The 24620-nt window shown below is 35.0% G+C and overlaps 1 protein-coding gene and 1 long non-coding RNA gene across 3 annotated transcripts; one reads left to right on the top strand and one right to left on the bottom strand.

Moving 5' to 3' along the window:
* Nucleotides 1–2244: 2244 nt before the first annotated feature.
* LOC5572474 (sideroflexin-2) lies at nt 2245–10699 on the bottom strand. Of its 2 annotated transcripts, none has more exons than XM_001660369.2 (6): nt 10445–10699; nt 7754–7910; nt 3751–3924; nt 3332–3683; nt 2562–2701; nt 2245–2496 (listed from the first exon to the last, which is right to left on the bottom strand). In XM_001660369.2, exons 2-6 carry the CDS (start codon nt 7900–7902, stop codon nt 2343–2345), a joined length of 969 nt encoding a protein of 322 aa, XP_001660419.1. In that variant the 5' UTR covers nt 7903–7910; nt 10445–10699; the 3' UTR covers nt 2245–2342. The 2 variants fall into 2 exon arrangements, with proteins under 2 accessions (XP_001660419.1, XP_021706089.1); XM_021850397.1 differs by having other exon boundaries at nt 7754–7927; nt 10445–10613.
* A 73-nt stretch (nt 10700–10772) lies between these two features.
* LOC110678026 lies at nt 10773–12829 on the top strand. Its single transcript, XR_002501394.1, has 2 exons — nt 10773–10969; nt 11030–12829. It is a non-coding gene; the product is annotated as an uncharacterized LOC110678026 (long non-coding RNA).
* The last annotated feature ends 11791 nt before the right edge of the window (nt 12830–24620 follow it).

Genomic DNA, 24620 nt, shown 5'->3' with positions numbered 1-24620 from the left:
TTGCTTCAACAATGGAATTCGATAATGTTTCGAGAGCATTGTCAATATCATGTTTTGTTTGCAAAGAAAGGTTTACATCAAGATTACTATCGATGTATGTTTCATACGTACTCCTGTCGGCTCGAAAATAATTGAAAGTGGAGCTGATAGGATTGAGAATCGCTTCATGGGATATTTGAAATGTAACAGAGACATGATCAGAATTAAAATCAGCATGAGTAACCAGCTGTCTATAGTGACTAGAACCGGTTAAGACCAAATCAATCGTGGAAGAGTTTCTAGAAGAGGAAAAACAAGTATGACTATCAGGGTATTGAATTGAGAAACATCCTGAAAAGCAATCATCAAATAAAATTCTGCCATTGGAATTGCTTTGTAAATTATTCCATGAGCGATGTTTGATATTAAAGTCACCAATGACAAAAAAATTGGCTTATTGCGAGTGAATTTCCGCAAACCAGTTTGGAGCAAACTAACTTGCTACCCAGTGCATTGAAAAGGCAAATATGTAACTATGAAAGTATATTTGCCAAACTGTGTTTCAACAGAAACATCCAAAGTTTTAAAAACTTTGATTCCAAACAACGAAAAAAAGTTGATGTTTTATACGTTTATGAATGATGATAACAATTCCAACACATGCTCCATCCAGTCGATCATTACATTAGAGAAATGTAATCCAATAACAATTTTATTTCATTACTTTTAGCAATTTTTAATCAACTGAATTGAACTGGGAAGACCAACCTGATTGGATTGTGATTTGAATAATACGCAACGTCAAATTTGTAAACAATCCTATTATGGACCCTCCCGGCATTCGGACAACAGTTTTTCAAATGCATATTTCGCTGGAAAAATCAAATGATTTTGTATGTTTCATAGACGTACTATGAAGCAAAGACATTGAATTTGTTGTTAGACTCCACAAAACGTATATGCGTCTGAGATATCATTTCGGAAAAGCGTCTAGAATGAATTTCAGCTACTAAGGGGTCCATTACTAGCATTGAAACCCTATTCTACACACACTTCCCAGGATGTGTGGATTCACTAGCGGATAACCCGAATATTATTTACAAGTCTCTTCCATTGGCTTGCAAATTCGATTCAATGTGCACAAAATAGTTTTTCCCCTTTCAAATTTCCTGGAACAGACGAAATCAACTTATCGTCTTCTTGGAAGTAAACTCCCTATTAGGATAGGATTTGCGTCCATTTATTCATGCTTCACTAAACTGAAATCACCCCGATTTGAATTTTTAAGGTACCTGCAATACATAATGCGTTCTACCGTTGAATTACGAAATATTTTTAACAATTTCCTTCCTCTAGAGCATTTTCTTTGCCTCACAGAATCCATTAAAACGCTATCAGGCGTACATAATGGAACAAAGTGAAAATGAAATTCCCACCAGTTCCAGTTTTCTCATCCACGGTTAGAATTCACGCCCTGCAGTTTCCGCCGAGCAGTATTTCCCACTAGAATGACCACGTGGTTTATAGACTACCACTTCTAATTTTCCTGTAAGTGGGCTTTCCAGATATTCCGGTTTGTACGTGAAACGTGTTTATGAATGAAGATAATTTTCAGAGAAATAGTCAGATCTGAAGACGACATAGCATGTTTAACTTGTTTATTGTTGTGCGAAGAACAGTGCGCGGAATTACGGCATTATGAAAAAAGCCGTGGCCTAATTCCGCGCAATACTTTTTGGGATAAAATTCAATAATTATGCTAATATTTGATAAGATTTCATAGAAGCACCTTGAAACATATCCGTAGCAAGTAGTTCCATGGAATATTGCATAAAAAATAAAATATTTTCAATAAACAAATCGCTTCTTTTTTGTCCTACAGTCTTAGCACGGACGCTAAGGAAATTAGAAAAATGGCGTCTACTTAGCCGGGCCTCCACTGATTATTTTTTTACGCCGCGAAAAAGTGTTTTATTTGCTTTTATTTGTGATTCAAACTCATTCTAAATGAAAAAAAACATCAAATGGCATAAAAAGTTGCTGCAATATTAATCTGTATTTCCATATATAAATAATTTTATATGAAATGCGCTGAATTAGGGCACTTTACGGTAATTTCAACAGATTTAAACCAAAATTAATTTTTGATTCAATCAACAATGACTAAAATCAATAAACTTTCCAATACAGATTGAAGAAAAAAAAGCAAACATTAAATTTCTCTTCATAACTTACAATACAACCTGAACAATAATCATGCCATAGTTTATCATCATCAAATCGTTAGGCGTTTATTTCATAATTTTGCATCACATATGTACTAGCACGGAAATACTACACAGATCTTTGGGGCATCGTTTCGCTTACAATCCTTTATTGAAGTATACTTTCTCTGGGACAGAACCATTTTTCTTCATTTGTTCGTAGAACTCGGGCTCCATTATTCGCATGACGTTGGTGTTCAAAGATGCAGTTTGTGGGAACAGTGCACATGCAGTCGGCACCATCACAGTTAAGCTGAAACGAGAACATTTGTTAATCCTGGGATATGATGTGAATTTATCAAGTTTTCTGGCACTCACAAGCATCCTACCACCATCACTTGGAATGGTGCGTGTAGGAATGAAAGTCTCCTGAAGGATTTGTACGTTTCCAGTTTTTCCATTATAACAGGCAGAATCAACATTCCTGGAGCGCACATAGCAATGCGAGAAAATATCACCTGTGGACGAAAGATTGTGTGATTAGAGTAACTATGTGAACATTTCAAAACTGAATAATCAAGATCGACGATTGGTCACTAGCTAGTGGTGACTAATCGATCAAGTTTTCAGCTCAAACAGATATTTGGTTCTCCAGATTTGAACTCTTGAAAATTTAAGATTTGGCTTTGATTCAGCTTCATTTAATTAGGTATAACTAAAAAAAATGTTTCCCCGTATTTCGTTTATCGTGAGCTAGATTCATCGTATTATTTTATCGTGAGCTAGATTTATCACGACATTGCCAACAGTTGAGGTCGAAATATGTGTATCTTTCGAAGGACACACATTTATTTAGCAGGAATCAAACAGTACTGTACTAAATTCAGTTTCTTATTCACTTACGGATATTCGACTAATAAGCACAATGGTTTATAATTTATCACAGACAAGTTTTACCCTCAATTTCCATTATGTCAGAAAGTAGTGATAGTTTTTACATTTCTATTAGAACAGCGCTGTAATGTGAGTCAAGACAACACGAGTGCTGATAATAGTTTTCATAAAGAGCATGCGCTATCATTCAATCGGTTATACTTTGAACAGATTATCAAAACATCCGCAATATGTAAACTGTAAACAACATTTACCTGACTTATTCCCTTCGCCGCTGCCACTCGACTTTTTCCCACGTTGTTACCGTTTTCATCCTGTATGTCGATTCCGTAAATGAGCTCATTCTGTCGCATCAGTGGAATATTGATGCAATTCGCCACGGCGACTGCTACAAATGGAACATAACGCTGGAAAAAGGGACTGGCCGTTCTGGTCAGATAACCCTTGTACCCAACCGCTGCGACCAGGGCTGAGCTCGTCGCTGAAACATAAGATACTACCAGTTGTGTAGTTGTCAATGACGAATTAGCATTTCGGTTAGTGTAGTTTACTAATGCATTGAAAGATTGATTGACCCACTGCCAGAAGATAACAGCTGTATTAGTTCTGAAGAGATAAATAATAAACTACTGTTAATAAAAGTTTTCCAATTTATCATAAACGTACGACATACCTGTAAAACTGCAACATGGCACCAGTAATGGCCATTCCACCGGGCATTTGGAAACTCATTCGTCCGAAGATATTCTGCAGCTCTCCACTGTCAGGATGGAATGCACTTTCATACAGCTTTTTGGCGCGATAAATTTCTTCCATCGACACATTTGGTGGTGGCAGTTGATCCTTCCTAGAAAACAATTACAGTGCATTTTAGTTTAGTTTAGTTTAGTGAGTTATTAAATTCCCAAAGCTAATTTTTTCTTCCATGGTTTGAGCGCTAAAATACTACTCAATATTTGCAGGGAATTAAGAAATTTTATCTTCTTGACGTTGCAAGTGAGTAAATCTTTGAATGGAGTATGCTGATATTTTTTAAAAATTATTTTATTATTATTCGAAACATTACATTCATTTCTTATATCTAGGTGTTCATCTTTCAGACTTTGAGTTCTGATAATTAACCTTATTTTACAGATAACTTTGGAGTATTCTAGCAATGTATGTTGGAAAATTAAAGTTTCATAATTTTACAATCAAGACTTCATGCCAAACACTGTCGAATGCTTTTTCTATGACTAGAGGAGCAAGATCAATAGAATAGCCTTAAAGTTGGTTCAAATCAAATTTGTTACACATAAAAGATTATGTGTGGTCGAATGTCCATATCGGAATCCGAACAATTCATTGGTAAAAATTGAATTTTCATTGATATGGACCATCATTCTGTTCAAAATAACCTTTTCAAAAAGTTTACTGATGGAGGACAGCAAGCTGATTGGACAGCTACAAGCTTCTGCAGGATTTTTGCACAGTTTTTTTTTTAATAGGTACAGTCTTGGAATTTTTCCATTTGTCAGGAAAACATGCCAACTGAAAACATTTGTTAAATACATATATCATACAAGAATGATAAACCAATTTCTTGGAGTTTCTTGATGAGGATGTAAAAAATTCCATCATTGCTAAAGGCTTTAATATTTTTGATTTTTTTTTTAATAATTGTTCTCACTTATTCTAAATCATTCTCCCAGGATTTTTCGAAAAAGTTCTCTTGATTGATAATGAGTCCTAAATTGAAGTTGTGCGCGCTTTCAAACTTCATAGTAAGTTTTTGAGCTTTTTTCGCAATTAGTTAGTAATAATTTGTTTTCCTCTTTCAGTGCCGGAGTTGTTTTTTTTTTTCTTAATTTTAGATAATTTCCAAAAAGGCTAAGAGCCAGGGTCTAATTGTGTAATTTTATTTTCAAAATGTTCGTTTCTTAATTGAGTAAAACGTTTTTTTTTTCATTTATTTCTGCAGATCATGCCATATCATTTTCATAGACGGATGACGAGTGCATTGAAATTGCCATCTCCTTACGTTTTTAAGGTGAATCAAGAGTTTGAGATCATCGTCTTTGATCACGGATTCGAATTTTACTTCAAATATTGGTATTGCAATACCCCTTGCTTTAACAATGGAATTAATTAAAGTTTCGCGAGCATTGTCAATATCAAGTTTTGTTGTAAAGAAATGTTAACATAAAAATTACTATCGTTATATGTTTCATAGGATTGAGGATTGAGGAATCGCTTCATGGGATATTTGAAATGTAACAGGGATATGATCAGAATCAAAATCAGCGTGAGTAACCAGTTGGCTACAAAGATGACTAGAGTCTATTGAGACGAAATCAATCGAAGAAGAGTTTCTAGAAGAGGAAAAACATGTAGGGCTATCAGGAAATTGAATTGAGAAATATCCTGAAGAGCACTCATCATATAAAATTCTGCCGTTGGAATTACTTTGGGAATTATTCCATGACCGATGTTTGGCATTAAAGTCACCAATGACAATTTTTTTTAATTATTGCGAGTCAATTCTCCCAAGTCAGTTTGGAGCAAATTAACTTGCTGCCCAGTGCAGCTATGAAAGTATATTTACCAAACTGTGTTTCAACAGAAACACCTAAAGTTTCAAAAACTTAAGGTTTCAATGACGAAAACAGTTGATGTTTTATACGCCTATGAATGATGATTGCAACTCCCCCACATGCCCCATCAAGTCGATCATTAAGATAAACAAAAAAGTTTTGAGTTTGGATCTTTTGAGTATAGATCCAGGTTTCAAATAAGTTTCAGTAATAACTGCAATATGTATGTTACTAGCTGTTAGAAAATTAACCCGTATATGCCTGAGTGAAAGCAAAAATTCTAAAACGCTCAGCGAATACAAAACGGATTCAAATAATATTTTGTCAGTATACTAGCACACGTATCTAGTTTCTAGAAATGGCCAAAGGAGCTCGGGAATATTTCTGTGGTTGGAGTTATTCAGGTGGGTCACTGGGTCATGTCGGGTAAAAAGAGAGATTTTTTAGGCATGCCAAGTCAGCTTTATTTATTTGCAATAACAATCATTTCAATTTGCATTAATCATTAAGATCTGATATTCAACATTATAAATGAAGAGTTTTTCTCCGTTTAGAATGTACCGGATGTGGCTATTCGGACTTAATGCCCGGAAGAACCGGCTATAGATTTGTTGGATACAATTCTCTTAAAGTAGTGATCAAACATAATAGTTCACTAAAATGCGTTCCCATAAGCTTGACACAGATCTTTAGATAAAAATTGACCATCTTATCGTAAATTTGAGGCCCCATCAAGTCGATCATTAAGATAAACAAAAAAGTTTTGAGTTTGGATCTTTTGAGTATAGATCCAGGTTTCAAATAAGTTTCAGTAATAACTGCAATATGTATGTTACTAGCTGTTAGAAAATTAACCCGTATATGCCTGAGTGAAAGCAAAAATTCTAAAACGCTCAGCGAATACAAAACGGATTCAAATAATATTTTGTCAGTATACTAGCACACGTATCTAGTTTCTAGAAATGGCCAAAGGAGCTCGGGAATATTTCTGTGGTTGGAGTTATTCAGGTGGGTCACTGGGTCATGTCGGGTAAAAAGAGAGATTTTTTAGGCATGCCAAGTCAGATTTATTTATTTGCAATAACAATCATTTCAATTTGCATTAATCATTAAGATCTGATATTCAACATTATAAATGAAGAGTTTTTCTCCGTTTAGAATGTACCGGATGTGGCTATTCGGACTTAATGCCCGGAAGAACCGGCTATAGATTTGTTGGATACAATTCTCTTAAAGTAGTGATCAAACATAATAGTTCACTAAAATGCGTTCCCATAAGCTTGACACAGATCTTTAGATAAAAATTGACCATCTTATCGTAAATTTGAGGCGCCCGGGGACCCGAAAATGGTCATTTGAAGGATTCATAGGAAACATAGTTATCCAATTCATTCGTTTCTCAAAAAGTTTACGCTGGTGCTGTTTACTTAAAACTCCTTGGTGTAGTGGTCACATCATAGACGATTCCGGAAGTTATTTGTGACTTGAAATTCGCCTACACACATGGGGCACAAAACCACGCATCCTTTTCATCCGATCTGACATAGTGATCCCCCGGAATAACTGCGTCTACATGAACATTGCCGAGATCCTTTGATCACTTATAAAAACTAGATATGTGTACGAATATATTGACAAAAATAATTGAAATCCGTTAAGTATTCGATGATTCGTGATAGTTTCAGTTAATTTCTTTCACTCAGGCCTATACGGGTTAAACAGCTCGTCCTCTTTGCCATCCAAAGAACGAGCATTCCAATTAAAAATATTTTAATAACTATTTGGATCAATTATAAAAAGCGTAATCCAATAACAATTTGATTAGTACATTTTACACCAACTTGGACTGCTTCAGTCATAGTGGTGGCTTTGGACATTGCATCAATCATTTGATTCAATTGTTCAGTTAGAAAAATAAATTCAGAGGAAGACATATTACTTGAAGTAGGTACATTATCTGAAGATTTTCCAGCATTTTCCAGCAAAACGCGACAGTCTTCCCCTAATGGAGTTCAAGATCTCCTGCCCAAATCCTCCATATTCGGAGTTTGACTTTTACATGTCCAAAATAAGTAGCTAGTGATCAAGAACATAAGAACTTACCGTACTTTCAGCACCAACTCCTTGGCTTTAAGAAGTTCTTCCTCCGGGGTGAAACACGTTCTGGGATCCGTTACCCAGAGAAAATGCATGAACCGTCCGGTAAATGTCTTCAAGTCCCATAACGGCTTGTCGATATCAATGTGTGACATTTTGTATCCTGAAGGAAAGTAAAATCTGTGTATGATAATCTGAATTATCTTTCTTTGTGTATGAGAATTCTCAGCAGTCTAAGCTGATACTGCTATTCTTTTGTAGTTTTCTCGGACAAACGCACACAAATTACGTGTCTGTCTGTTCACACCGACAAACTCACAAGAAAAAAAAATTATATCTCGATAATTTTTTTCGATTTTTTTATACCGTTTTCCCTCGAGTGCTTAAAAAACTTTTATTTTTCAGAACCCGTGTCGATTTTGACTATCATCCGTTAATTGGTTTCCAAGCTCGAAGTATTATTTTGAATAGCGAATAATCGAACATGAGAAGAAATGTAACCTGAGATAGTTACGTGGGTTATGATTATTCATGATTCCGGAATACCTCTGAGTTGACCACTGATCAAATTCGACACAGATTCTAAAAAAAAATTGAGAAATGACGCAAATATCGCGATGTATGGATTTTTTTTGTTAAAGGATGCTGTATGTTGTGTTTATTTATATGGCAACTTACCTAAAACTCAAAGAAATATGTCATGGCATCCTCTATAACTGCGCCCTTTAATTTTTGATTTCGTTTCGTTTGAATCGTTTAAGTAAATATACTGACCAGAATTTAAGACCTTTACATTAGAAGCTCTGAGAAATGTTTCTTCTCAGATTTGTGGAACAAACTTTTAATTGAAATTAATCATTAAAGTAGGGAGACTTACGGCTTCGGCACCATGCGACTATTATCGGCAACCAAATTCAAACGCCTACACTGAGACAAAAATACTTAGGTTTTCCATAAATCAAGACTTATGAACCAGCCAAATTATGGTTTCATTGCACGCTTAAATATTTCGAAAATGGGATCATAAGTTTCATAAGGTAGAGCTTTGAATTCTTTAACAACAATTACTTGAAATAATTATCATAGCAATCGCTAGAAGAACTACTCCGCTTTCGATGTTGGCTACAAGTTAATCGAAAACAGATCACATGTTATCAAAACATGTCAATTTTTGAGCGGCGAATAACATTATCGATTGATAATTCGAATTAAGTTATTATCATTGCGTTTATTACCGAATTTCATTGATTGACTTATGAAATTTTTCACCAAAATCATAAGTAAAACTTAAAAATTTCAACAATAATCGTTGTGGCGCCAAATCATAATTATTCCTTAAGAAATTATTAAGTTTTTTTGCCTCAGTGTAATGCACAGTATTTATCTCATTTATCTATCAAAACACACCAATGAAAATGTTCAGATGATTCTTTGCTCTGTCAGCATCCCGCTGACGAGATTTGCAAGACGGAACAAATAATTTTGCCAGAGATGTCATCAATTGAACCACGCCTCAAAATGCGACTGATTTGAAGCTGCCGAACAGATTCACCTGCAGCGTTTATGGGAAAGTTGCCGAAGAGATTGAGGCTGCCGACAATAGTTACACTGACAAGAGACGTTCGCAGCGTTGTAAAAACGTTTCCAGAAAAATTTTAACAAGTCTGTCGGTGTGAATCGATAGAGGATTGAGCAACGTATGAATGTAAACACACAAACACGAAATTTGGCTGTTGATGTCCGAGGAAATTTTAAAAGAAGCGCGACATCGGCTTAGACTGCCGAGAATACGTAAGAAGATAAGAATAAGAAAGAAAGAAAGAATAAGAAATATAAGAAATTAGAATTATGAATTAAACAAAAAAAAAAAATGTTTGGAGTTCAAGTCTATGTTAATGTTCAAAAAAATCTAGGTCCAATTTCTAGTCTGTTAAAATGGAGAAGGATTCATGTTTGCGCAAATCGTTTTTTGATACTTTATCTGTCTTTCTAAAGTCTGCTTATTTTTCGTAAAACATTGAAATATACAAGATTAGGAAGTTTTTCCATACAAAATAGTACACTTTAGAAAGCTATATCATAGTCGTTTATCAAACGAATTTATATTATCTACAACGAACTGCAAACTTCAGTTTTTTAAAGATTGAAAAATGTCTGAGAAAAGTGTGGATGCTTATGTTATAAATAGTCTTAATTTTGGCAAAAACTATGATCCAATCAATAAAGTGCATTAAAGATACCAAAATGATTTCACTCGATGATAGTCAAGTCAATTTTTTGATGCACTTTTTTGTCAAAATTCATTCAATTTTTAATCAAAAATTGATACCCTTTTTAGAATAGCTATTAAAAACTAAAGTGAAGTTCTATAGTTGAGTAGCAAAACATCGATAACAGAGAATATGTACGGGTGTCAATTCCATTCATGACCGGCTTCATTAGATCAATGACCAAAAAATGCAACACAGATATAAGATACATGAGAGTTGCATAATGTACTTTTGTATCGCTGATTTATAAAATCTCAGGTCGCAAAAATAGATTATACCGGCGTAGCAAATGGAATTTTTACTCACATTTTGTTCAAGTTTTCTTATTGGATCATTCGCAAGAAAATTGCAATAATTATGTCCCGGAATCAGATCGATTTAATTTAAGGCATGTACCAACGAGCATGTTTATGTTATTTATACTTACGATTAGTTTGTTTATGATCCTTCGAGAATACGTTTGAATTACTACTATCACAATAACAGATACAAAAACTGTGAGATTTTTGTGTGATTTTTACAAACAATATCGTTTTATTTCACTGGCAGTTTAGATGCACTGGTTCGTCCGTTCTGTCAGAGCTCTGTATTTATTGTGCTTGCTTTGGGCTTAGAGCTACCTGCCAAGAGAAGTATAAGCTCGCATATAGGTTCTCACATGATAGCTTTGCTGTAGTATAAGGGTCTGTCCCAATTGGCGAATTAAATTGAAATCGAACTTAAAATTGACAGTTCGAAAATTGTTTCCCCTCCGATTTCGATCTGTCAAAAATAAGTCTACTCCAGAGGAGACTTATTTTTGACAGATCGTGAATCATTCGCATCCAGTGGAACATCGCTAGATTGTTATCATCAAGTTAATCTGATTGGCATTACATACGGGCATTACGTTTTGAGGACTGAATTTTTCTATTTAAAATGGAACCACAAAATAAGAAAATGAGCCGAAAAGGTAAGTTACAAATCCATATCTTTCACAAAACATCTTCATTTATGCCAAGTTTACTTGCAGCATTGCAGTGCAGACGATAGGTTTAGCAAGCGGCATTTGCTCGGACTTCATTATGAAATCTGTCGCTCAAACCTCACGTTATCGGCCGAGATGATCCCGCAGAGCATTTTTTAACTTTTCGAGTGAGCGATGGTTGCTGACGAGAGTGGTTAAAAGAGGAAACTGCATAAGGCTGAGTTTCCCGAGGAGTTGCTTCAAACAGAAATCTCGAAAAGCACTATTACCACACCACCAAACGAAGAAAAAAGCAGTTTCGGCCGAGTCAGGAGCAAACAATTGCGCATAAACCATGCTCAGCACGTTGTGGGTGGATCTACTTTGTTTGAGGCAGATATTCCACAGATAGTGCGAATTCCACCGTTCAGGAAAATATGTAGGGGGTCATCGAAAGCTCTTCTCGCTATAAAGAAGCCTGTTTTCTTTTTAAAAGAAAAGGAACAGAAAAGAATGATCAATAGGGAAATCGTTTCCATTCGTAAAACCAAATTTACCAACGTTGAAACTCAAAACGAAAGCAGTGGGTTCTGGCGTTACGGTTTAACGGTGACATAGCTTGTTTCTCAACTCATTATTCTCTGGAAACATCTACAACTATTAACTAAGAACTGTATTTGCCAATTGATCATTGTATCATATGTCGAATGCCAATCACAGGACTGGTAGCAAGTCTCTTTTAAGAGATTGAATATTTTAATACGAGTTTCCATAAAGTTTCTATTATCAATCGTAGATCTTCAAAATTTCTTTGCAGTCAAAATAGTCTCTAAAGTCATATGCTTCTTCTTTCCCCTTGCATTCAATCTTGGTGCATGATTCAAGAGACTCCAGAATCCTTCAGAAGCTCTTACGTGCCTGTACCACAGTTTCACCAGGAATTCATTATCAGGTTTGTCAAGAAAAAGCTTTGGGAACTATTCTTGTGATTTCTCCAATGATTTCTTCTGAAATCATTTCGTAAACTTTTTAGTGCATCCCTCGAAACACTACTCTAGATTCCTCATCAATTTTCCCAGGAATTTGGCCAGAGTTTTTTTTTTTGTTTTCAAAGTATGCTTAGAGAAAGTGTTCTCCAGTAATTTCCACAGGGGCCATTCTGAAAAATTTCCCGGTATTTCCCAATTGTCTCCAGCACACTCGATTTCTCCTAGATATGTTTCCATTAGAAATTTGATTAAGCAATTTTCCAAAGAAATTCAACAATTCTTCCAGGAGTTACTACCCCGATTTTGGCAGTTATTCTCCCTAGAATCGGCCCAAAAGTTCCTCCATAAATCATTTCAGTAAACCTATTAAGAACTCTGCTAGTAAATCATAATAAAAAGATGTGAAGTCCTTATTAATCCCTTTACTAGCAGCATATTTTTTTCTACAATAAAAATATTTAAATCGCGATGACTTTTTTGTTTTTTGATACACTAGCACCACTTTTTCATTGACCCAATCAAATTTTCATACGTATCTCTTATATTGTACGAATACCATCAAATCAGGCCTGACCTCTTTCAACCGCAGGTGAAATTTCTGAACCATTTTTGTGTGTGGCGGACCATACTATTTGATATACAAATATTCGTATGAAATCTCGCAAAAATCAGAAAATGAAGGAAATAATTTAAGAAAAAAATGAAAACATACAATTGCTGCTCAGCATCATGCTAGATATTGTGATAGTCTTTTTTGAAATTATGCGATAATCTTGCCCAGATTATTTTTTAAAAACCTAAGTCAGATTTAAGAGTAGAACAGCTGGAGACATTAAAATACTAATGGACAATAATTTAAATTTAGCTGTGAAAAAAAATATTAATTTGAAACTACACTGAGAATAATCCACAGCTAGTTTCTATGTGCCGCAAACATATATTTTTGCAATCAAGCTGTGCATTTGCATTTTAACAGTTCCGCAATTCCTTTCGATTGTTACTAATATAATATATGTGCTACTGCACATATTTTCTACCTAACTGGTAGATTTTACATGCAATCTTCTATGAGGAGTGTTAGAAGTTATCTACAAAAAACATATGGATTTTTACCAATGATATTACGTGCGGATTTTTTTAGGTGTAGAACTTTGAATAATTTATGTTTTTAAGTAGATTCGTAAAAATAGTTTAAATAATTACCGAGCTAAAATATTACCTAAACTGAAATCTAAAACAATTGGTATGTTCTTACTCGAAGTAAGTGGTAGTGGTCTACTGGCCAAATACGTTTGAGAAGAATCTTCAAAACCACCGCTTCCCGGACGTTTGACAGCCCTGCATTAAATAAATGACCAGGTGATATTTTATTCTCGGTTTTATTTTATTTTATATATTCCTCACCTTATCAACGTTGGTTAGCATGGTTCTCCCCCACTTTCCCCAGTTTGTCATTGATTCATTTGCTTATGTTTCATTCTTGGATTAAATCACGAACAAATTACTCAATATCTATAGCTTCTTTGAATCGCAATAGCTATAGCTTCTTTGAATCGATCTTGCCATTTAAATCCAACATGTTCTTCCCCATAATACCTAACACATCTAGATAACGCAGCAAGACATGTCGTAACAAAAGGTTTGCCATGTATGGAGGATATGAAACTAAATTCTCAGTAGAATTGTTAACTTCATCCAGTATAAAATTAGATTTGTTAAGCTTCTCGTACCCTTTACTCTGTATTTTTTTTCCGGCACGAAAACACAAAGAAAACAAACATGAACATACAAACTAGGTAATATTAAGGATTTGCGCTACGCTAAAATCCAGTTTCAAAACGCGCCGAGTTGAAGCGCGTTGCAAGTGAGTTGTGCACTGTCCGATTTGGTGGCGGTGCGACAATACCCCTCTATGTGGAGGAACGAAAATGAATTGGACCAGATAAAAATTAAATTTGACATTTGAATAATCAGTTGGAGGGGAAATGATTTTCGAACTGTCATTTTTAAGTTCGATTTTAATTTAATTCACCAATTGAGACAGACCCTAAGTAACACAATGATGTCATAAGGATCGTTAACGTTTGACAATCATGTTCTAAAATAATGTTCTAAATATTTGCTAAGTGAAGACTCCTTTTGATTTTTTAAAGAATTTTTAGATTACAAAATATATAATATGTTTGAAATGTTAAGCAGCATACTGGGTGCTACTGTTGCGTTTAACACTTGTAGAGATCATTATAGTTTATTTATTCAAAGAGAAATTAAAAATATAATGTTAGATATTTTTTTTAAATCTTTTTAATTCCGTTGCAAATCAATCAATTTTTCATTGAGAAATTGATCAACATAACGGCCTATTTTTCCTACTGAAAAAACAGGGCTGAAAAGTAGCACATTTCAGTACTGTTTTGGTAGGCATCAACTGAACAACCCAGTCTCTTCATGCTATTTGTGCTTATTTGCGCGGCATGTGAGTCGAGACGAGTCGTTCTCACCTCGGGTAATGTGTGGCGACTAATGTTAATGCAATGCGAGCGAGTCGACAATTGTCGCTTATTCGACTCGTCTCGCCTCACATGCCGCGCAGAATAAGCATAATTGCATCTGTTTCTAGATCCGATTTTTTTAGTATTTCTGCACAAATAACAAATTTCACCAAACTCAAACCTATTATTGTAATTGATTCGTTATTACATGACTTTCAAGTAAAACATATCAATGACAAATTTTGCTATGATTGTATGTTTTACTTTTGTTGTCATTGGTATGTTATACTTGAAAATCATGTAATAGCTAATCAATAACAAAATATACTATCATAGTAATATTTGTTATTTGTGCAAAAATACTAAAAAACATTGAATATCTAAAGAATAACAAACATCGCCATCACAGCAAAATATGTCATTATTTTGATATTTGAAAACTTTATTTAACCCTCTAATACCAAAATTTTTATTTTCGATCTAAATATCATTTTTAGTTATCTAAAATCGTTCTTAACACGTTTTGTGCAATGATTTATTTTTATTCGCAAATCTATGGATTTCGGTTTTTGATTTTTATAATTTTTATTTTTGAACATCCCTACTCTTTTTCATTTTTTCTTAAAGCCTCTTCTAGTTACTGATTTTTGGCAATAATAAAAATTCAAATTTTTACGCTAATTTTAAAAATATTAAATTTTTAATATTTTTTCTTGAAATATTTTTATTTTCCGTGTATTTAACGGAAAACAGATTTAAAATTATTTGAATACCACTAAGCTCTTCTTTTGTGATAGGTTTCTCGTAGAAACATATAAAAGGTACGATTTTTTATATCACACGTTAAATGAACCCCGGATAATTGTAGGTTTTATAAGAATATAATTTTTCAGACAATTTTCAAAAATACAAAAAAGTTTCAAAAGTCATAAAAAACTTTTCTTATATGCGTGTTATGAATCAAGGTTTAAGCCAAAAATAAAATCATTTTGATTTCCGAGCTACGAAAAAATACACAAAATTCCAAAGTGTACCCCGTCTAAAGGCGGGGTTGGGTATTAGAGGGTTAAATAATTCATGAGAACAAACCAACATTAAATTTTGCCATAATAGCTCATTTTACAATTCGTATGATCAAAATAATGGTAATTTTAGTTCTTTGACTTTAATATATAAATTTTGCATGATTGAAAAATAAACTTTTTGCTTTCCTGTAAACAACATTTGCTTTTTAAATCTTCAATGAATAAGATTTAAAAAGCAAATGTTGTTCACAGGAAAGCAAAAAGTTTATTTTTCAATCATGCAAAATTTATATATTAAAGTCAAAGAACTAAAATTACCATTAATTTGATCTACTCGTGAATAGCTAATTTAGTTATTTTTTTGTTATCAATATCTAAATAATAACATATTTTGTTATTTACGGTTGCCTATATGTTTGCTATTATTTTGTTATTACAATAGCAAAATATGATATTATTTAGTTTTTATGCCATATAAACTCAATTATTATTATTTTTATTTTATCTCTTATTTCAAACAAACAAAGAACAAATTTTGCTATTCTAACATTCAAAAATCCCTGGCAACCCTGCTCTGTTGTTTGTTTGCGTTCATTTCGTGCCGATAAATATTTTGTGAATTCGCTGTAAACATCATCCAAAATTGCTGTCTGCTGCATAATATCGTCAATTATTGCCCAAGTTATCCTCCACACGAGCTTTTCGCATCACCCAGTCAGGTAGGATTAGAGAATTCAACATAATTCCGAGCTGGCTTGAGCGTGGTTCGAGCATACCGTCCACAAACATAGCCTCCCCACCCGCTCCCACCTCGCCACTCTCCACCTGAACTGCTACTGCGACTGTGTTTAGCACATCAACGAACAAACCTCACACAAACATCCTGCTCCATCCGCCCATAAATAAAAAGTTATCAACGCCGTTTCAAGTCGCACTATACAAACTGTGTCCTCACCTGTATTCCATTTGGCCAATATATACTACCCGCTCTTGCTGCTCTTATCATTTGCAAATCCGAAAAACCCCAAGGAAAACTGCATCCAGAACCAAGCCCAAGGAAAACTGCAGCCTCACTAGATGAACAACTTTCATTTCCGTCAACGAATATATCCATGCCTCATCGGATTCCTGAGCCCTCTCGTGCTTCTACTCGCTCAAAATCTAAGTCATTGACGATATATTATCAGAACGTTCGTGGCTTAAGAACTAAAACGAATAATCTGCTTCTCTCCTTGTCGGCCTGTGATTTCGATATCGTTGTTTTCACAGAAACATGGCTTCACGCTGATATAGCTTCTTCCGAATTATCCTGCAACTATGTCATTTACCGTTGCGATCGCAATGCTTCCAACAGCTGTCTACAAAGAGGAGGTGGCGTGCTAATTGCAATTAAATCGGAGCTAAACTGCAGAGCCGTGCATCTAGTTGACAGTGATGATCTAGAGCAAACTGCCGTTCGGATCACCTTACCACTGTTCTCCTTGTTTGTTTGCTGCATTTACATTCGCCCCAATAGTTGCCCAGAGAAGTACAAGAGGCACGTCGACTCAGTCAACCAGATTTCGACTCAAGCTGGCCCCCGCGACGTTATAGTTTGCTTAGGAGACTATAATTTGCCAAATTTAGTCTGGCATTTCGACGAGGAGATATTGGCATACCTGCCGATAAATGCATCAACTGAACAAGAACTTGCTCTCGCTGAAGCAATGATGTCCGCCGGCTTCTATCAAGTGAACGATCTTCTTAACGTGAACGGTAAGCTACTTGACTTGGTATTTGTAAGTGATCAAAGCATCATTGATCTCTTCGAGTCACCATATGCTTTGCTAAAAGTTGACGCTCACCATAAGCCGTTTATTTTAACCGTGGACGCCTGTTCTCGCGACGAAGATTCATCAGCAACTTCCACGTCAAATTTCGACTACGACTTCAATAACTGTGACTATGAAGAGCTCAATGCACGAATCGCCTCCATTGATTGGCAAATTGTTTTGAACCATGTTTCCATCGATGATGCTGTTTCCGCATTCTACAGTACTATCCATCATGTCATTCAATCGACAGTTCCCGTGAGGCCTCGTCGAAATTCTAAGCAGTTCAGCCAACCATGGTGGACACCGCAGCTTCGCAACCTGCGAAACCGCTTACGTAAAATAAGAAAACGTTTCCTTCGCCACCGGAATGCTTCGAACATGAGGGAGTTGAAGCATGCTGAAGAGGAGTACAATCTGCAGCAACGTAATCGTTTCCGTGAGTATACCGACATCCTACAGGAGAATTTCAGGCAAAACCCTTCGTCATTTTGGTCCTACATCAACAAACGTAAAAGTTCGAGTAGAGTTCCTGTTGATGTTAACTATCGCTCTCGTGTTTCCTGTTCTCCAGTCGCAACTACAAATCTATTTGCTGATTTCTTTCGTTCCGTGCATAATGATGTCACACCTCAGTTATCGCATCAATACTTAGACAGTCTTCCGGCATACAACTTTCGCGTTCCGCAAGTAGCATTTAGTAATGTTGAAATTCTTGAAGCGCTCAGTACACTAGACGCATCGAAGGGTCCGGGTCCGGATATGCTTCCACCCGTCTTTATTAAGCAATGCGCCCATTCGCTCTCTTTGCCTGTTACGTCGATTTTCAATCGCTCGTTGATTGAAGGAGTTTTTCCTGATGCTTGGAAGCTCGCCTCAATTACCCCAATACATAAAGGGGGAAATATGAACAACGTGGAGAACTACAGACCGATTTCCATTCTAAATTGCCTTGCGAAAGTTTTTGAAAGCTTAATACACGGCATATTGTACCCCGTAGTACAGCACGCGATATCCGAATATCAACACGGCTTTGTCAGAAAACGATCAACGACGACAAATCTTATGTCATATACTCATTCTCTAATCAACCATCTGGAGAAACGCAATCAGGTCGATGCCATTTACATTGACTTTGCTAAAGCATTCGACAAAGTGCCGCATGAACTAGCTATTGAAAAGCTGAGCCGGCTTGGTTTGCCATTTTGGGTGATTCAATGGCTGAAGTCCTATCTCTCATCGAGAAAAGCTTTCGTCAAAGTGCACGACGCAAGATCAAATGTTTTTGATATCCCCTCTGGAGTGCCACAGGGCAGCCATCTTGGGCCACTCATTTTCATCCTGTATATCAACGATCTGTGTGAGACCCTCAACTCAAGCAAACTACTGTACGCCGATGACTTGAAGCTGTTCCGTGTCATCAAATCGCTTTTGGATTGCTGCGCTTTGCAAGCCGATATTAGAACCGTATCTCGTTGGTGTGAAGTAAATGGAATGCAGATGAATGTTTCGAAGTGTAAGGTGATTACATTCACCCGCCGTCAGTCTATTATCTCGTTCGATTACTCTCTAGATAACACGTCGCTTGAAAAGGTTCGAACGATCAAGGACCTTGGAGTAACTTTGATAGCAAGCTTCGATTTAACGAACACATCTCGGTGACAACAGCTAAAGCCAACGCGATGCTCGGTTTCCTGCGCCGGAACACATCGCAGTTCGATAACGTGTATGCTCTCAAATCACTGTACTGTGCTTTAGTTCGAAGCATACTCGAATACGGAGTCCAGATATGGGCACCGTACCACGCCGTGCATATTGAACGCATCGAAAGAGTTCAAAAACGCTTCCTAAGGTTTGCATTGCGTGGGCTCCCTTGGAATGATCCGGTCAATTTACCGCCCTACGAAAATCGGTGTGCACTAATCGGTCTGCAGCCGTTAGCGAGTCGTCGAGTGATGCTTCAACGCCTGTTTACCTTCGACGTTATCAGCAATAACATTGACTGTAGCAGCCTTCTGGAGAATGTCAGACTACACGTGCCCATTCGTCAGCTTCGAAACCGCCAACTGTTGTGGATTCCTGGCCATAGCACTCTTTACGGACTGAATAATCCCTTTGATATATGTTGTCGACTGTTTAATCAAGTGTGTAATGTGTTCGACTTTAATATTAGTAAATTAATTTATAAGAATAGGATTAAGTGAATTTTAACAGTCTGTGCAACTTCCAAGTTGAAGATGAAGCAAATAAATAAATAAATAAATAAATAAATATTTTAATGGTAAATTTTGTTATTCTTTTGCAATCCTCCTCTACCCGGGATGAGATATTTAATGTCATATATAAATAACATAATAATGGTGAAAGTAGATATGATTGCAAAATTTGTTCTTATTTTCGTATACCGGATAGGTGAATAACAAAATAATGGTAAAATAAGAACAAATTTTGCAATCATTTCTAGTCTAGTTTAACCATTATTATGTTATAAATATATGACATCAAATATCTCAGCAATAGTAATACATACAATCATAGCAAAATTTGTCATTGGTGTGTTATACTTGAAAGTCATGTAATAACTTATTAATAACAAAATATCATTATAAAATTTGTTATTTGTGCAAAAATACTGAAAAAACATCAAATATCTAAAGAATAAAAAGCATGTGAGAGGTAGAGGTGCCCGGGTATTAAAATGTTTAATGTCAAAAATTTCTTGAAAATGCAAATGTTTCCGATAGTTTTGACATCATCGTCGGGGTTATCAATACTGGCAATGTTTTGAATTTTGTTGAACTTTCTTGATCACTAGTAAATTTTATGAAAAAGTATGGTTGAGACCAACAGATTTTTACCATATTTTTTGCTGTATAGTATGGAAACTTGGTTTGTTGTTTATATTTGTTGAAATAATCAGACCGTTTATTGTTTGCAAATCTGGTTAACATTGATCATAATTAATTATCTTAAAGATATATCGTCTAGCTCAATCCTTTGTAGGGGTATATGGCGGGACCATCATCATCATCATCATGTGACTTAAACATCTCTTCAATACCAAAAAAATACAATCATTGCAAAATTTTCCATTGGTCTGTTATCCTTGAAAGTTATGTAATAACTAATTAATAACAAAATATACTAAAAAAATATCATGTTGTTGACAATTCAACTTGTGGACTAAATTGGTTCGTTGCCATAAAAGTAGTCAAAGGGCTTAGAGTTGGCGTATACGGCTTGTTATATCGTTCACCAAGTGGCAATGAACAACAGTTTCTAGCACATTTGGAACAAAACTGGCTTGAGAAAGTACTTGATGACAAAGGAATGAATCTTATTGCTGGTGATTTTAATATCAATTGGCAACAAAGCAGCGATAGTAGAAACCTACGCAGTATAATGGAGTTTTTTGATTTAGACCAAAAAGTCAAGAGCACAACTAGATGTACTTTGAGATCACAGACCATTATTGATTTAGTTTTTTGTAACGATGATAGGCTGAAAGTTGTTACGGCACATGACAGTAAAATCTCAGATCATGAAACAATTGAAATTAATTTCGACGAATTTTCACAACCATTAGAGAATTATATCACAATTAAATGATGGAAGAAGTATTCTAAAAGTGCATTTCTATCACTGCTGAGGAATAGTATGCCCAGAAACAGTGAAAGGCAATTAGATGAAAAAGCTGATGTGTTGAGTACTGTGTTGAAAGAGAACATAAACAGGCTTGTAGTTGTAAGGAATATAAAATGCAATAGCAGAAAAAAATGGTACACAGCTGAATTAAAAATATTACAAGAAGCAAGAGATGACGCGTACAAGAAAGCTAGTGCTAGTTGGGACGAAGCTGGTTGGCAGCGATACAAAGTTTTACGGAATGAATATTCATATTCTATAAGAACAGCAAAAGCAGAATTCACACGGAAAAAAATTGAACAAAATAGAGGAAATAGCAAACAACTTTGGAGAACATTGAAATCACTGTATAAGAGTAAAGAGAAACCAGCAAGTCGAATAAGCTTTAATGGTGTCGATGTTGATGAAGATCAAGTTATTTGTGAAAAGTTTAACAGTTATTTTGTTGACAGTGTTCAACAAATTAATGAGAGCATAGAAAATGTTTCCGACTGCTTTGGGAACAATGAATGTCAAGGAACACACAGCTGGAACGTTTTTAATAGAGTCTCGTATGACACATTGAAAAAAGCTATTGTAAAAATTAGTTGTTCATCAGGTATCGATAATGTAAATTTACAAGTTCTTAAGGATTCATTGGAAGTCACCGGAGAGTATCTACTTGGCATAATTAATGATTCTCTTGAGCAGGGCAAATTCCCTAGTGGTTGGAAGCAATCAATGGTGGTTCCGATACCAAAAGTATCCGGAACAACAAATTCTGAAGAATATAGGCCAATTAATATGTTGCCAATATACGAGAAAGTATTAGAAATCATTGTCAAAGACCAATTGCTGGAGTACTTGAACGAGCATAAAATTATAATAAACGAACAATCAGGATTTAGGCAAAATCATTCGTGTGAAACAGCTTTAAACTTATTATTGTACAAATGGAAGCGAATGATTGAAGAGAAAAAAACTATTGTTGTTCTGTTTTTAGATCTAAAGCGTGCATTTGAAACGATATCGCGTCCGGAAATGTTAAAGACTTTGAATAAATATGGTATGGGAGGAAATGTTCTCAAATGGTTTGAGTCGTATTTATCTGACCGAACACAAGTGTGTCAATACGGAAATTGTATATCTTCGCCAAAATCAGTGTCGCTCGGAGTTCCACAGGGTAGCGTTTTAGGACCGATTCTATTTATTTTATATATAAATGATATGAAGAAAGCCATTAAGCATTGTGATATTAATTTATTTGCAGACGATACGATTATATTTATATTGAAGGAGTTGAAGTAGAAAAAGTAGATGTCTTTAAATACCTTGGAGTCATAATTGAACAGAAATTGACATTCAGTGCACATATCGATAGCGTAATAAAAAAAAGTAGCAAAAAAGTATGGCATGCTAATTCGTTTGAAAAGTCAACTGACGTTTTGGAGCAAAATATTTTTGTATAAAACATTAGTGGCACCACATATTGACTATTGCTCTTCAGTGTTATTCTTAGCAAGTGAAACTCACCTAAAACGATTGCAAAGATTGCAAAATAAATTCATGAGATACATTTTGAACTGCGACAGATATACACCAATTAAAAACATGTTAGAGGTGCTACAATGGCTTTCTGTGAAAGAGCGTATTATTTTCAATGTGATGACTGTGATTTTTAAACTGACAAATGATCTCTTGCCGGAATACTTGACAAATATTATTTTACGAGGACGAAACATTCATGACCATAGAACTAGACGAAGTGATGATTTACGTGTTGTGCCGTTTACAATGACTAGTACTCAAAAAACTATGTATTATAATGGAATAAGAATTTTTAATGAATTACCAGCTGAAACCAAAAATGCAAGATGCGTCACAGAATTTAAAAAAAAAACTGCGCAACGTGGGTTAAATTTAAGTATAGATAAGGAAAATCATAAAATTGTATGTATGAATTACTGTATATTATTATCAGAAGATAAATAAATGGATTATTATTATACTATCATGGTAAAATTTGTTATTTGTGCAAGATACTAGAAAACATTTGTTCTGAAGAATAACAAATTTCGCCATCACATTAAAACATGGAATTATTTAGATATTTGAAAGCTGTATTTAAGGGCCCAATTTTATAAGTCGAATCGATCAAAAACGATTCGGCTGGAGTCACTGTCGACCATAAATTTCGCTCGACTCGGCTCTGTCACTCGAGTTTATCGACAGTTGTCACTCTATGTGAATAGATTACTATGGGAGTCGACGGGTGACATCTGAAATATGCATGGTTACTTTGATCGACAATGACTACAGATGAGTCACATGAAACCGCTCGATTTACAAAATAGACCCCTAAATAACTCATGAGAACGAACTAATATCTAATTTTGCCAGAATAGCTCATTTTACTATTTCTATGAATATCATTGAAGAATTGAAAAACAAAAAGTTAATTTTTCAGTTACGCTAAATTTAGATATTCAAGTCTAACTAAGGGGCCTATTTTATAAATCGAGCAGATTCACTCGTCTGTATTCATTGTCGATCAAAGCAAGCATATTTCAGATGTCACCCGTCGACTCCCATAGTAATCCAGTCACATAGAGTGACAACTGTCGAAAAACTCGAGTGACAGAGCTGAGTCGAGCGAATTTTTCGGTCAGCAGTGACACCAGTCGAGTCATTTTGATCGACTCGACTTATAAAATAGACCCCTAAATGTACCAATATTTGGATCTACACGTGAATAGCTTATTTAGTTATAATGTTGTTATCATTATCTAGATAATAACATATTCTGTTATTTACTATTGTCTATATTGTTGTTATAATTTTGTTATGAGGATGGCAAAATATAATATTATACAGTTTCCATGCCATACAAACTTAGTATTTTTTTTTGTTATTTTAACTCTTATTTCAAACAAACAAATAACAAATTTTAACATTCAAACATTTTATTTTAAGGCGGCATCCACAAATTACGTAACGCTCTAGAGAAAGAGCGGGAGTTGGCTCAAGCGTTACGGCTCATACAAAAATTTAAAAATTTTCTTACAAAAAGCGTTACGGAATGCTTAAATGAGAAAACGTTTGCCTACTATTTGTTCTTTTTAGTGTCATTGAAAACGTGAGTAGAGTGTTTCAGAATCCGAGATGTTTCACCTTAAACATGTTCTACGATTTTGACGCAATCATTACAAACATCATTTTTAATGTGCAACAAAGAAACAAGTTGTCAATCGTTTGTTTTTTCTTTGAGTCGAGTGAAGAATAGGAGTGTTATTTCAAGTGAAAAAATCTAACGACCATCTTGGATTTTGACGCCTTCTTGATTTTGAATAGTAGAATTTTAGCACTCAACGCGTTGCAACGTGTTGAATTTTGAGGCTACTGTTAAAGAATTCCATGCAGAATGAGTCGAAAAAAAAAATCGAGCTCGATAGTCTTCGATTTGGATAAAATTTTGCACTTGATTTTGGTATGATAGAATAAGTGTTTTCCATAGAAAAATTTATCATTTTGACTCAAGAATAACTTTTAAAAATGGCCTATACATATTGGCATGCAACATAGTTGAAAAATAATAACTCCGAAACTGTTGATTTTAGAGGAAAATGTTCTATGAAGAAGTTGTAGTGAACCGTTTGGACCATGAGAAAAAAATATACACTGAAAAAATATTTTGTTTTTTCATGAAAAATTCAAAA

Source organism: Aedes aegypti, chromosome 3 (assembly GCF_002204515.2).
Source record: "Aedes aegypti strain LVP_AGWG chromosome 3, AaegL5.0 Primary Assembly, whole genome shotgun sequence".
NCBI classification, from domain to species: Eukaryota; Metazoa; Arthropoda; class Insecta; order Diptera; family Culicidae; genus Aedes; species Aedes aegypti.
The sequence above is the reverse complement of the archived record's forward strand: the minus strand, read 5'-3'. Positions and strand labels throughout refer to the sequence as shown.